This window comes from Loxodonta africana, chromosome 4 (genome assembly GCF_030014295.1).
Source record: "Loxodonta africana isolate mLoxAfr1 chromosome 4, mLoxAfr1.hap2, whole genome shotgun sequence".
Classification (NCBI taxonomy): domain Eukaryota; kingdom Metazoa; phylum Chordata; class Mammalia; order Proboscidea; family Elephantidae; genus Loxodonta; species Loxodonta africana.
In genome coordinates, this window is record NC_087345.1 from 161,334,847 (window position 1) to 161,349,078 (window position 14,232).

A 14,232-nucleotide genomic window follows, 5' to 3' on the forward strand; every position below is an offset into this window, starting at 1 on the left:
CTTTTAGGCACAGAAAGTTTTGTGTATTTCCCTGAATAAAATATCAGAGCTGCGCTGGTAATAGCACAGACTGCAAAAGAGAAGCCGGGCCAGCTGCCCTTGCTGGATAGTGTTCCCACCATACATAATGCACTAAGCTGTGTTCTGTGCACCCATTTTAATATCTTTTCACAGTACTTCCCCAAACCCCTCCTATGGAGGTTTCATAATGTGAATTATGAATGTTTTGCCACAGTAATACATATGGTGGATTAAGTGTATCTTGTATAATTATTTTAAGATACCCTAATATCTGAATGGAGCCCTGGTGGTGCAGTGGCTAGGAGTTTAGGCTGCTAACCAAAAAGATTGGCAATTTGAATCCACCAGCTGCTTCTAGGAAACCTACGGGGCAGTTTTACTCTGTCCTGTCAGGTTGCTATGTGTCAGAATCAACTGGACGGCACCGAGTTCGGTTCTTTTGTTTAATATCTGAATAATATTGATAGAATGCTAATCTTCACAAAAATAGCAACACTTTGAGTAAGAGAAGAAAAGAATGGGAATCAGAAAATACACAAAGCACCAGGAGAAACTCTGCATGAGGTCAGGGTTATCATCATGTGTAGCGAAAGCCAAAGTACCAAGGGAAAATATGTGAGCTACAAAATGAGATCGGCTACAAGGGAAACTTCCACAGGAAAGTCAACTTCGTTAGAACTTTTATCACTTTAACTTATAAAAATTTCATTGCATGCTTTAACTTATAAATGTGCTAGATACTGATCCACAGGGAAAGTGGTGTGTCTGTGTATGTGTTTTTAATCCAAAACAGAATGCTAACAGTTTAAGCATTTATAATTTAACTTTATTTTAAAGCTTTAAAAAAAAATTTGGCATCATTTGTGTAAGATTTATTAATTTTGAGCAAACCTGTGTAAAACTTTGCCCGACATATCAGCTTCTCCATCCCCCAAAGGGCATTAATATGTTATGGGATTTATTAGGCTAGAGTGTTTCATTTTAAAGCCAAGAGAAGAGTTAGTTCTGAAGTGAATAAAATTTCTGACAAGGAATATTTCCATTTTAGTTTTATATTATTCCAGGACTTTAATTATTGGCAAGATTTAATAGTGAGTACAGATCATTTTTAACAATATATTAAAATCTTAACATTTTGGAGAGTATACTCCTACATACAGAATATCAGTCCCACGTGCAAATAAATCCTGAAAAAAATCAGTCGGAGGAAGAGCAAGGAGACAGCGCTTTCAAATTAAATGCTACTCTTTGAAGAAATAACGTACTAAATTTTCTTCAATCTTTTCCTCCTATCGATACAGCCAGACACTACATGTGCCTGGAGTGTGTGGAATAAAACACATTTACATGAGGTCTTGCATATTTCCTAATGTGTGCCTTTTAAAATTCTGTTGTCTTTGCCACCACGGTAGCTAACAGTTACCCCCAAAAGAGCACGTTGCTTTGATGGGTTTTGTGATTCTTGCAATTCCGCCTGTGTCTACAGATTGATCAGCATTTTATAAAATACCAAAAATCAGCAAACTCTACACAGGTCACCCAGTGGATCAGATGGGAGTATATTATCTTTGATACTATTGGTTTTCTGTGCTTTATTTATGTTTTAAAATATATCAAACAGAGTGGGGGAAAAGGCTTCATTTTATAGGTTTCTAAAATATATTTATATACTTTTTTGACTTTGAGGCTCTACTTTATGTTGTCTTATTGTCCTTTTTCATTCCTTATTATTTTAATACACACTGTAAGGCTGAAAATACCTAAAGATTTGAATTCTCTTAATGTGTGTGACAGTAGGGGAGAAGGATACTTGTTTGGGTTTTGTTCATTTTGGACATGATTGAAAGAGTATATGGTATTTTAAGAAAAAGTTTGGGCCTCAAGAGTAGATTCCTTCTTACCTTTTTTGAATATTCTCCCAACTCCAGATAGGCTTTGATAAGCTTTGTGAGAAGTCTGTACTGTAAACAGATTCAGAGTGGTCTTCTTAACCCACTTCTATCTGCCAATTTAACAGAACAATCAGTTGAGCCACAGGAATGGCTTTTATTTCCAACATTGACATCTGTGTTTATTGTCATTTCTGAAGGAGTAAAATCAATTTTTTTGAGAGTTTGACTCTGAGGCGAATGTACTACATTTCAATTATAGAAATTAATACCACTTATTTTGCTTACACTTTTTAAATTTCAGTTTTGCATTTGATATGCTCATCCTTTTTAAAACAGAGAATGCTCTGCATTCTGTCTGTAGGCACTCATATGTATGCAAAACCTACACCATTTACTCCAGCAGTGATACAGTACCGGCACTAAATAGTGAAATGATATGGAATCAAAGCACATCAGCGTAGTGCTTACTTGACCTCCAGATTCAACAACCTTTAATATACCTGTTAATTACCAAACCTGTTGCCATCAAGAGTCCTGGTGGCACAGCAGTTAAGTGTTCAGCTGCCAACTAAAAGGTTGGGAGTTCATATCCACCAGCCGCTCCTTGGAAACCCTATGGAGCAGTTGTACTCTGTCCAAAGGGTCACTTCCATCCAGTCAGTTCTAACTCTTGGCAGCTCCACGTGTGTTAGAGTAGAACTGTGCTCCAGCTGTTTCCATTGGCTGATTTTCAGAACTAGATTGCCCGGGCTTTCTTTTGAGGCCACTCTGGGTGGACTCAAACCTCCAACGTTTTGGTTAGCGAGTGAGTGTGTTGCTGTTAGCACCACCCGAGGACTCCATCCCTTGTAATACCTGTTAATATATGGATACCTAAAGCCCACAGACAGCCCCTAAAGTAGAAATGCTTACGCTTTGTAGGAAATGATTAATTGTCAAATCATTGCAATTGCAGAAAACGTGCTAAAATAATATGAAAATTTACAAAGTGCTCTCAAAAAGATGTAGGTGCAGTTTTGGCTACTCCATTCAAATCATCACTCTGAAGCATTTAGAAATAGGCACTGGCATGGGACAGTTGGATTTGCTACATTTCTCCTTAACCGGTTTGCTCTAGTTACAGCATATAAAGTCATATGCATACTCACAGATCACTAGATATTTATTTTGTCTATTTTGAGAATTCAGAAAGGTGATTTCTTTTATCACAATCATCATCATCCAAAAATGTTATAAAACGGTATTTGTGTAGAAACAAACAAGACTCTACCAACTGCACTAGACATGACCATGGTGGTTTAACATCTGCAACACTGTAAAGGAATATTTTTGAAGGGAGAAAATATAACTAGACCAGTATTGGAAGTATGAGTAAGTAATTGTGAAAGTAAACATTTAAGCGTAAGTAAATGGATTTTTTTTTAAATGGAATGAGTGATAATTTTATATTCCAAAGATTAGTGACATACACCCTGCACAAAGATAATTTTAGTTCTAACATAGTCTCTTACTGGATAAAACATGTCCCTTGCTCTCTTCTTCCTGAGAACGGTTGCCTAATGCCTGCTGCCCTTTTCAACAGGTTCTGGTTCTCTTGCCCACTTGGGAAGTGGCAGTCAAGGCCAACTCACAAGTGCCTTGCTGTCCCTCTTCCTATCCTACATACACAAAACAAGCAAGACAGAAACTCAACATGCTGTATGTATAAGAGTACCAACCCCAGAAATAGAACCAGATGCTGTTTGGATGGATGGATGGATGGATGGATGGATGGATGGATGGATGGATGGATGGATGGATGGATGGATGGATGGATGGGTGGGTGGGTGGGTGGATGGGATGGATGGGATGGATGGGATGGATGGGATGAATTATACATGGGATTTGAAGAAACATTCCTGACTTCCCTTCTTGACTAAAGTAGATATGTTCATGGTGTTTTATCCAAGTCAACATTTTAAATTAATCCTTTTGTCCCATGAATGTGTCATGCTCTTTAAAAAAAAGCCAAGTACACAGGATGCAGTATAAGCTTATGCAAGTATGAAGCCAAACTTTTAAGAGTTGCAGATGTTATAGGCAAAAACATAGTTTCTATGGTATCAGGAATCTGACAGTATAATCTTCCTCAGTCAGAACCCTTGTGGCACAGTGGTTAAGCATTCAGCTGCTAATCAAAAGGTCAGCAGCTGGAATCCACCAGCTGCTCCTTGGAAACCCTATCGGGTAGTTCTACTCTGTCTTTTAGGATCACTATGAGTCATAATCAACTTGATGGCAAAGGGTTTTTTCTTTTGTTTTTGCCTCACATAATAACAGCAGCAACAGTAACAACAACAATATAATAGCATTTATTAGGTGCTTATTGTATTACAATAATAATATTACAGGCACTATTCTCAATATTTTCCATATGTCAATTATTTAATCCTCACAGCAACCCTATTAGGTAATTACTGTGATTGTCAGCATTATGGAGATCAAGTAACTGAAGCCCAGACAGATGAAGTAATTTATTATAGCCTCATTTAATTTTTATTGGTGAAGTGATTGTTCCAAGTAATCGTAACACTTTCTTTAAAATTTTTATCGTGCTTTAAGTGGAAGTTTTATCGTGCTTTAAGTGGAAGTTTACAAACCAAGTCAGTCTCTCCTACAAAAACTTATATACACATTGCTATATTTTTTTTTTATATATATACTCTTAGGAAACCCTGGTGGCATAGTGGTTAAGTGCTACCGCTGCGAACCAAAGGGTCGGCGGTTCGAATCCACTGGGAGCTCCTTGGAAACTCTATGGAGCAGTTCTGTTCTGCCCTATAGGGTCGCTATGAGTCAGAAACAACTCGACAGCCCTGGGTTTATTTTTTATTTATACCCCTAGTTGCTCTCCCTCAAATGAGACATCACAGTCCTTCCCTCCACTCTCTATTTTTGTGTCCATTCGGCCCTCTCATCTCTTCTCCAGACAGGAGCTGCCCACATAGTCTCATGTGTCTACTTGATCCAAGGAGCTCACTCTTCACCAGTATCATTTTCTATCCCATAGTCTAGTCCAATCGCTGTCTGAAGAGTTGGCTTTGGGAATGGCTCCTGTCTTGGGCTAACAGAAGGCCTAGGGACCATAACCTCTGGGGTCCTCGTAGTCTCGGTCGGGCCATTAAGTCTGGTCTTTTTACGTGAATTTGGGGTCTGCATCCCACTGCTCTCCTGCTCCCTCATGGGTTCTCTGTTGTGTTCCCTGTCAGGGCAGTCATCGGTTGTAGCCAGCCATCTAGTTCTTCTAGTCTCAGGCTGATGTAGTCTCTGGTTTATATGGGCCTTTCTGTTTCTTGGGCTCATAATTACCTTGTGTCTTAGGTGTTCCTCATTCTCCTTTGCTCCAAGTGAGTTGAGACCAATTGATGCATCTTGGATGGCCACTTGCTAGCGTTTAAGGACCCAGACCCTGCTGTGCAAAGTGGGATGCAGAATGTTTTCTTAATAGATTTTATTATGCCAATTGACTTAGATGTCCCCTGAAACCGTGGCCCCCAAACTCCCACCCCTGCTACACTGACCTTAAACGCATTCAGTTTATTCAGGAAATTTCTTTGCTTTTGGTTTACTCCAGTTGTGCTGATCTCTCCTGTATTGTGTGTTGTCTTTCCCTTCACCTGAAATAGTTCTTCTCTACTGTCTAATTAGTGAAAACCTCTCTCATTCCCTCCCTTCCTCACTGCTCTCGTAACCATCAAATAATGTTTTTTTCTATGTTTAAACTATTTTTCAAGTTATTATAATAGTGGTCTCATAACAATATTTGGCTTTTTGCAACTGACTAATTTCACTCAGCATAATGCCTTCCAGATTCCTCCATGTTATGACATGTTTCATAGATTCATCACTGTTCCTTATTGATGTATAGTATTCCATTGTGTGAATATACCATAATTTATTTATCCCTTCATCCGTTGATGGGCACCTTGGTTGATTCCATCTTTTTGCTGTTGTAAACAATGCTGCAATGAATGTGGGCGTGCATATATCTGTTCCTGTAAAGGCTCTTATTTCTCTAGAATATATTCCAAGGAGTAGGATTGCTGGATCGTATGCTAGTTCTATTTCTAGCATTTTAAAAAAGCGCCAAATCGATTTTCAAAGTCGTTGTACCATTTTACATTCCCACAAGCAGTGTATAAGTATTCCAGTCTCCCCACAGCCTCTCCAACATTTATTATTTTGTGTTCTTTGGATTAATGCCAGCCTTGTTCGGGTGAGATGGAATCTCATTGTACTTTTGATTTGCATTTCTCTAATGGCTAATGCTAACTCGTCTATGCCAAGAAATATGGAAGACAGCTTCCTGGCCAACTGATTGGAAGAAATCCATATTTGTGCCTATTCCCAAGAAAGGCGATCCAACCAAATGTGGAAATTATAGAACAATATCATTAATATCACACACAATCAAAATTTTGCTGAAGATCATTCAAAAACAGCTGTAGCAATATAGCGACAGGGAACTGCCAGAAATTCGGGCCAGTTTCAGAAGAAGACGTGGAACCAGAGATATCACTGCTGATGTCAGATGGATCCTGGCTGAAACCAGAGAATACCAAAAGGATGTTTACCTGTGTTTTATTGACTGTGCAAAGGCATTCGACTGTGTGGATCGTAACAAACTATGGATAACACTGCGAAGAATGGGAATTCCAGAACACTTAATTGTGCTCATGAAGAACCTTTACATAGATCAAGAGGCAGTTGTTCGGACAGAACAAGGGGATACTGATTGGCTTAATGTCAGGAAAGGTGTGCATCAAGGTTGTACTCTTTCACCATACCAATTCAATCTGTATGCTGAGCAAATAATACAAGAAGCTGGATTATACGAAGAAGAACAGGGCATCAGGATTGGAGGAAGACTTATTAACAACCTGCGTTATGCAGATGACACAACCTTGCTTGCTGAAAGTGAAAAGGACTTGAAGCACTTACTATCGAAGATCAAAGATCATTTTCCTTGGATCCACAATCAACAGCCATGGAAGCAGCAGTCAGGAAATCAAAAGACGCGTTGCATTGGGTAAATGTGCTGCAAAGGACCTCTTTAAAGTGTTGAAGAGCAAAGATGTCACCTTGAAGACTAAGATGCGCCTGACCCAAGCCATGGTATTTTCAATCACATCATGTGCATGTGAAAGCTGGACAATGAATAAGGAAGACCGAAGAAGGATTGACGCCTTTGAATTGTGGTGTTGGCGAAGAATATTGAATATACCATCATGGACTGCCAAAAGAATCAGTCTTAAAAGAAGTACAACCAAGATGCTCCTTAGAAGCAAGGATGGCAAGACTGCTTCTTACATACTTCGGACGTGTTGTCAGGAGGGATCAGTCCCTGGAGAAGGACGTCATGCTTGGCAAAGTACAGGGTCAGCAGAAAAGAGGAAGATCCTCAGTGAGGTAGCTTGGCCTAGTGGCTGCAACAATGAGCTCAAGCATAACAATGATTGTAAGGATGGCTCAGGACCGGGCTGTTTCATTCTGTTTTGCATAGGGTCACTATGAGTCGGAACTGACTCAACGGCACCTAACAACAACAGCTAGTGATTGTGAGCATTTCTTCATGTATCTGTTTGCTACCTGAATGTGTTCTTCCGTGAAGTACCTTTCATATCCTTTGCCCATTTTTTAATTGGGTTATTTGCCTTTTTGTAGTTGAGTTTTTGCTGTATCATGTAGATTTTAGAGATCAGACGCTGATCAGAAATGTCATAGCTAAAAACATTTTCCCAGTCTTTAGGTAATCTTTTTACTCTTTTGGTGAAGTCTATGGATGAGCATAGATAGGTACTTGATTTTTAGAAGCTTCCAGTTATCTACTTTCTCTTCTGCGTTGTTAATAATGTTTTGTATACTGTTTATGTCATGTATTAGGGCTGCTAGCATTGTTACTTTTTCTTCCATGATCTTTATTGTTTTAGATTTTATATTTAGGTCTTTGATCCATTTTGAGTTCGTTTTTGTGCATGGTGTGAAGTATGGGTCTTGTTTCATTTTTCTGCAGATGGATATCCAGTTATGCCAGCACCATTTGTTAAAGAGACTGTCTTTTCCCCCATTTAACTGATTTTGGGCTTTTGTCAAATATCAGCTGCTCATATGTGGATGGTTTTATGTCTGGATTCTCAATTCCGTTCCATTGGTCTATGTCTGTTGTTCTGCCAGTACCAGTCAGTTTTGACTACTGTGACAGTATAATAAAACCCACTAAATAGGTTCTAAAATAGGGTAGAGTAAGGCCTCCCACTTTGTTCTTCTTTTTCAGTAATTATTTATTTATCTGTGGCCTCTTTCCTTTCCATTTGAAGTTGGTGATTTGTTTCTCCATCTCATTAAAAACTGTTGTTGGAATTTGGATCGGAATTGCATTGTATCTATGGATCGCTTTTGGTGGAATAGACATTTTTACAATGTTAAGTCTTCCTATCCATAAGCAAGGTATGTTTTTCCACTTATGTATGTCTCTTTTGGTTTCTTGCAGTACTGTCTTGTAGTTTTCTTTGTATAGGTCTTTTATGTCTCTGGTAAGATTTATTCCTAAGTATCTTCTTGGGGGCTACTGTAAATGATATTGATTTGGTGATTTCCTCTTCAATGTTCTTTTTGTTGGTGTAGAGGAATCCAACTGATTTTTGTATGTTTATCTTGTATCCTGATACTCTGCTGAACTCTTCTCTTAGTTTCAGTAGTTTTCTTGAGGATTCCTTAGGGTTTTCTGTGTATAAGATCATGTCATCTGCAAATAGAGATATTTTTACTTCTTCCTTACCAATCTGGTTGCCTTTTATTTCTTTATCTAACCTAATTGCTCTGGATAGGACCTCCAGCACAATGTTGAATAAGAGTGGTAATAAAGGGCATCCTTGTCTGGTTCCCTTTCTCAAGGGGAATGCTTTTAGGCTCTCTCCATTTAAGATTATGTTGGCTGCTGGCTTTGTATAAATGCCCTTTACTGTGTTGAGGAATTTTCCTTCTATTCCTATTTTGCTGAGAGTTTTTATCATGAATGATTGTTGAACTTTGTCAAACGCATTTTCTGCATCAATTAATAAGATCATGTGCTTCTTATCTTTTGTTTTATTTATGTGATGGATCACATTGATTGTTTTTCTAATGTTGAACCATCCCTGCATACCTGGTATGAATCCCACTTGGTCATGGTGAATTAATTTTTTGATATGTTGTTGAATTCTGTTGGCTAGAATTTTGTTTAGGATTTTTGCATCTAAGTTCATGGGGGATGTATGTCTGTAATTTCCTTTTTTTGTGGTGTCTTTACCTGGTTTTGATATCAGGGTTATGCTGGCTTCATAGAATGAGTTTGGGAGTATTCCGTCCTTTTCTGTGCTCTGAAATACCTTTAGTAGTAGTGGTGTTAACTCTTCTCTGAAAGTTTGGTAGAGCTGTGCAGTGACGCTGCCTGGGCCAGGGCTTTTTTTGGATGGGAGTTTTTTAATTGCCTTTTCAATCTCTTCTTTTGTTATGGGTCTGTTTAGTTCTACCTCTGTTTGTGTTAGTTTAGGTAGATGGTGTGTTTGTAGAAATTCATCCATTTTTTCCAGGTTTTCAAATTTGTTAGAGTACAGTTTTTCATAGTAATCTGATCCGATTCTTTTAATTTCGGTTGGGTCTGTTGTAATATTGCCCACCTCATTGCTTGTTCGGGTTATTTGCTTCCTCTCCTATTTTTCTTTTTTCAATTTGGCCAATGGTTTATCAATATTGTTAAGTTTTTCAAAGAACCAGCTTTTGGTCTTGTTAACTCTTTCAATTGTTTTTGTGTTCTCTATTTCATATAATTCAGCTTTAATTTTTATTATTTGCTTTCTTCTGGTGCCTGAAGGTTTCTTTTGTTGCTCTCTTTCTATTTGTTCAAGTTGTAGTGATAATTCTTGGATTTTGGCCCTTTCTTCTTTTTGTATATGTGCATATTTATATAAATTGATCTCTGAGCACTGCTTTCGCTGTGTCCCAAAAGTTCTGATAGGAAGTGTTTTCATTCTCATTGGATTCTATGAATCTTTATTCTATCCTTGATGTCTTCTGGGTATTGTTCAGTTTCCAAGTTTTTTATTTGTTTTCCATGCTTTTTCTGTTATTGATTTCTACTTTTACGGCCTTATGGTCAGAGAAGATGCTTTGTAATATTTCAGTATTTTATATTCTGCTAAGGCTTGCTTTATGATGTAATATGTGGTCTATTCTAGAGAATGTTCCATGTGCACTAGAAAAGAAAGTATACTTGGTTGCTGTTGGATGGAATGTTCTGTGTATGTCTACGAGGTCAAGTTGGTTGCTTGTGGCATTTAGATCTTCCGTTTCTTTACTGACCTTCTTTCTGGATGTCCTGTCCTTCACCAAAATTGTGTGTTTAATTGTGGAGCTGTCTATCTCACTTTTCAATGCTGTTAGAGTTTGTTTTATGTATCTTGCAGTCCTGTCATTGTGTGCATAAATATTTAATATAGTTATATCCTCCTGGTATATTGTCCCTTTAATCATTATAGAGTGTCCTTCCTTGCCCTTTGTTGTGGATTTAACTTTAAAGCCTCTTTTGTCAGAAATTAATATTGCCACTCCTGCTCTTTTTGATTGTTGTTTGCTTGATATATTTTTTTTCCATCCTTTGAGTTTTAGTTTGTTTGTGTCTCTACATCTAAGGTGTGTCTCCTGTAGGCAGGATATAGACAGATCGTTTTTTTTTTAATCCATCCTGCCACTCTTTGTCTCTTTATTGATGCATTTAGTCCATTTATATTCAGCTTAATTAGGGATAGGTATGAGTGCTGTCATTTTTTATGTCTTTTTTTGTGTGTTGTTGATAGTTTCTTTTTCCCACTTAATTTTTTGTGCTGTGTAGCTTATGTTCGTATATGGTCTTTTCCTCTTATTCGTTGTAGTTGATTTTGTTTCTGCTGAGTCTGTATTTTTTTCTTGTATGTTACTTTGATGTGTAGGATTGTTAGTTTCCTTTGTGGTTACCTTAATATTTACTCCTATATTTCTAAGTTTAAACCTAACTTTTGTTTCTTTATATCGCCTTGTCTTTCTCTCCGTATGAAAGATCTATGACTACATTTCTTAGTCCCTGTTTTAATCATAACACTTTTTAAACAGCCTTTATTTTTCTTTCTTTTTCTTTCGTCCCTCCCTTCCACCAATCACTTATTAAATGCCTAAATTGTAGACAGGTGAACAAGACAGGCATAGCCTCTACCCTCCTGGGAACACAAAGCCAATTCTTAAACCATTTTGAAAATTAATTTTTCTTGAATTGACCAAGTTATTTTTAGAATTCTTTGCCAGAAGAACTGACGACATGAAATAAGAGGAAGCAGCAGTACATGAAGCTCAGTGTTAATTGAGAGGTATTGATCAGAAGTGCAGGGTGCAGACACTGGAGCCAGACTGCTTGTGTTTGAACCGAAGTTCTCACTTAATAGTGTTGCCATCTTAGCACGTTTCTTAATTTCCTTGTTCTTCTGTCTCATCTGCATTGCAATGATAATAAAAATAATAACACATGCTTACTTCTTAGAATTGTTGATTTGAACACTTAGAAAATGGCTGGCAATGGTAAATGAATTTTTACTTAATGAATTACTCTTTAAATTTGATATTCTCTCCACGAAGAAATTTCTATTACATAAGAGCAACCTGTGGGATTTTCGAGTTTTAATAGATTTGGGGAAGTTTTACTGAACAACAGTAATGGGTCTCAGGTAGAATAAATAGCAAAAAAAAAAAAAAAGATGGGCAGGAAGAATTGGGCAGCCATGTTTCTTTGCTTTATGTGCGATTGTTTTACCTCACATTGATCACACGTTCTGATAATCAGTCATGTTTGCTTTCTTTTTTTTTTGCAAAAATTTAAAATAAAATAAAGCATTGCTTATTACCCCAACCCATTGTCATCGAGTGGATGCCAACTCATAGCGACCCTACAGGACAAAGTAGAACTGTCCTGTGTGGTTTCCAAGGCTGAAATCTTTACCGAAGCAGACTGCCACATCTTTCTTCTGCGAAGCAGCTGGTGGGACCTTTCAGTTAGCTGCCGAGCACTTAACCACTGCGCCGCCAGGGTTCCTGCATTGCTTAGTAACTGAAATTTAATACACAGGAGGAAAAAAAAAAATTTTTAACTTAGAGGGAAAATAACAAAGACATCAATTGGTAATGAAAGGATTGGGAACCACTGCTCTAGCACCTGTATAAATCTCAAAGAATTATCTAGTAATTCAAAAACACCAATCATAATATGCCCTAAGGTATAGTTACCTCCTGCGTATAATTTAGGAAGATCTCCTCAAAGTGCTTCAGTAATCAAAGATTATGGAATTTTAGAACAAGAGGAGACTTCAGAGATTTGTTTTATTTAGTTGATCGAGTAGGATAGCTATTAGAAACTTAATTTCTCTCTTTCTTAACACTCTGAAAAGTGTTACAGTGGAAAGCATCTCGGTAAAAGTTAAAGAAAATGATATTAGTCTGTGGCAGAGTGGAATATTTTCATATGCTGTGGGATCCCTTTTAGATCATGATAAAACTATTTGAGGCTCATGTAGCACCCATCTGTTAGACTTTTAGAGAGGAGTTCGGTATAAAACAGATTTTGACAGCTACACTTTGAACTTATGCACTTTCTGAAAGTGCCTGTGGAGCCCACGAAAAAATGTCCGATCCTGTTCACTTTAAAATTTCCTGAAGAAAAATGAGGAAGGAACCTTCAAAAAGCACTCAGTCATTTTTCTGTAGCTAACTTTGGTGGTTTAATGAGATAATCGAAGTTAAATTTATTTTATAGCTAATTAAAATGTTCGGTTTGCCACAGAACTTTTAGCACAAAAGCTATTAATTTTGTTTACTGAGCTAGAAATTAAAGAAGTTATAAATGTACTTTTAGTCATTAATTGTATGGATTTTTCATTATCTATATAAAGCACACCTAGCTTCTGAAATTGGTGTTATGAAAGTAAGAGTTGTATAAGAAGTAAAAAAAAAAATTTAGTGGTATTTTATTAAAAACATAAATATCTCCCCAAATGAAAACAGAAACTTGCAGGGGGAATATATGTGTATCCTGACAGGCATGCTGTTAATTTCAGCTTCCACAGATGACAGTGCGGCCGAGAAGAAAGGGGGAACCCTTCATGCTGGCCTCATCGTTGGAATTCTCATCTTGGTCCTCATTATAGCAGCAGCAATTCTCGTGACAGTCTATATGTATCACCACCCAACTTCAGCAGCCAGCATCTTCTTTATTGAGGTAAGTGTCAAGTATAACAAATAAAAACCATGCTGGTTAACGAACTATAGCCATTTGCTAACACCACGTGAAGTTAATATTTAGCACATGATTTCTCCATTTTGCAGTTCAAGAGCTCGGTGACTTCACACACACACACACAGTATTGATGGATTGTTTCCATATGATGAACTCAGTTATCTTATCTCAGGAGCTTTTAAAGAAATAAGCTGTCATGCCTTTTACAAATCTAAGGAAAATAGGAACCATGTTTTTCTGTCTTATTCTGTCAAGTATGTTAACCGGCTGTTCTCTTGATCCTAGAAGGAAATGCAGCATATTCTGGAGGCTGACATGAGCTCTGGTGGCACAGTGGTTAAAGGGATCAAGTGTTAACCAAAAGGTTGGTGGTTTGAAACCACCAGCAGTTCCGCAAGAGAAAGTTGCAGCCTCCTTCCATAGAGATTCACGGCCTTGGAACCCTACGGAGTCGCTAAGAGTTGGATTGGACTTGACAACAGTGGGTTTGGTTTTGGTTTTCTGGAGACAGAAGGACTTAGCTTAAATCAGCTGATCAGTAAATACTAATTGAGTATTGGCTGTATGCATGATATAATATGGTGGACAAAGAAAAAGCCCACGTGGGCCTGCTCTCAAAGAACCCACAAAACTATTTAGAAAAACTATAGTCTGTACTACAAAATGATGGTATGTGCCATTACCATATTGTGTGATGTGTGTATATTTATACATTTATGGATAAATGTACACGCATACTTATTTACACATGAAGAGAAAACCAAAACCAAACCCATTGCCATCATTTCCGACTCACAGCGACCCTATAGGACAAAGTAGAACCGCCCCACAGGGTTTCCAAGGAGTGACTGGTAGATCCGAACTGCGGACTTTTTGGTTAGCAGCCAAGCTTTTAACCACTGCACCACCAGCACCATACCAATTGATGTTGTGTTTTCATGTACAGCATGTAGCTTTACCGTACATACCCAGAGGAAATAATGTGGG

The 14,232-nt window shown here is 37.8% G+C and overlaps 1 protein-coding gene across 1 annotated transcript in view; it reads left to right on the plus strand.

The window, feature by feature from the left end:
* The window catches only part of PLXDC2 (plexin domain containing 2), a 540,324-nt gene that overhangs the window by 471,684 nt on the left and 54,408 nt on the right, over nt 1-14,232 (plus strand). Inside the window, exon 13 of the mRNA XM_064284902.1 lies at nt 13,067-13,227. Coding sequence (XP_064140972.1) covers nt 13,067-13,227 — 161 coding nt within the window. The remainder of the gene's footprint in view (nt 1-13,066; nt 13,228-14,232) is intronic.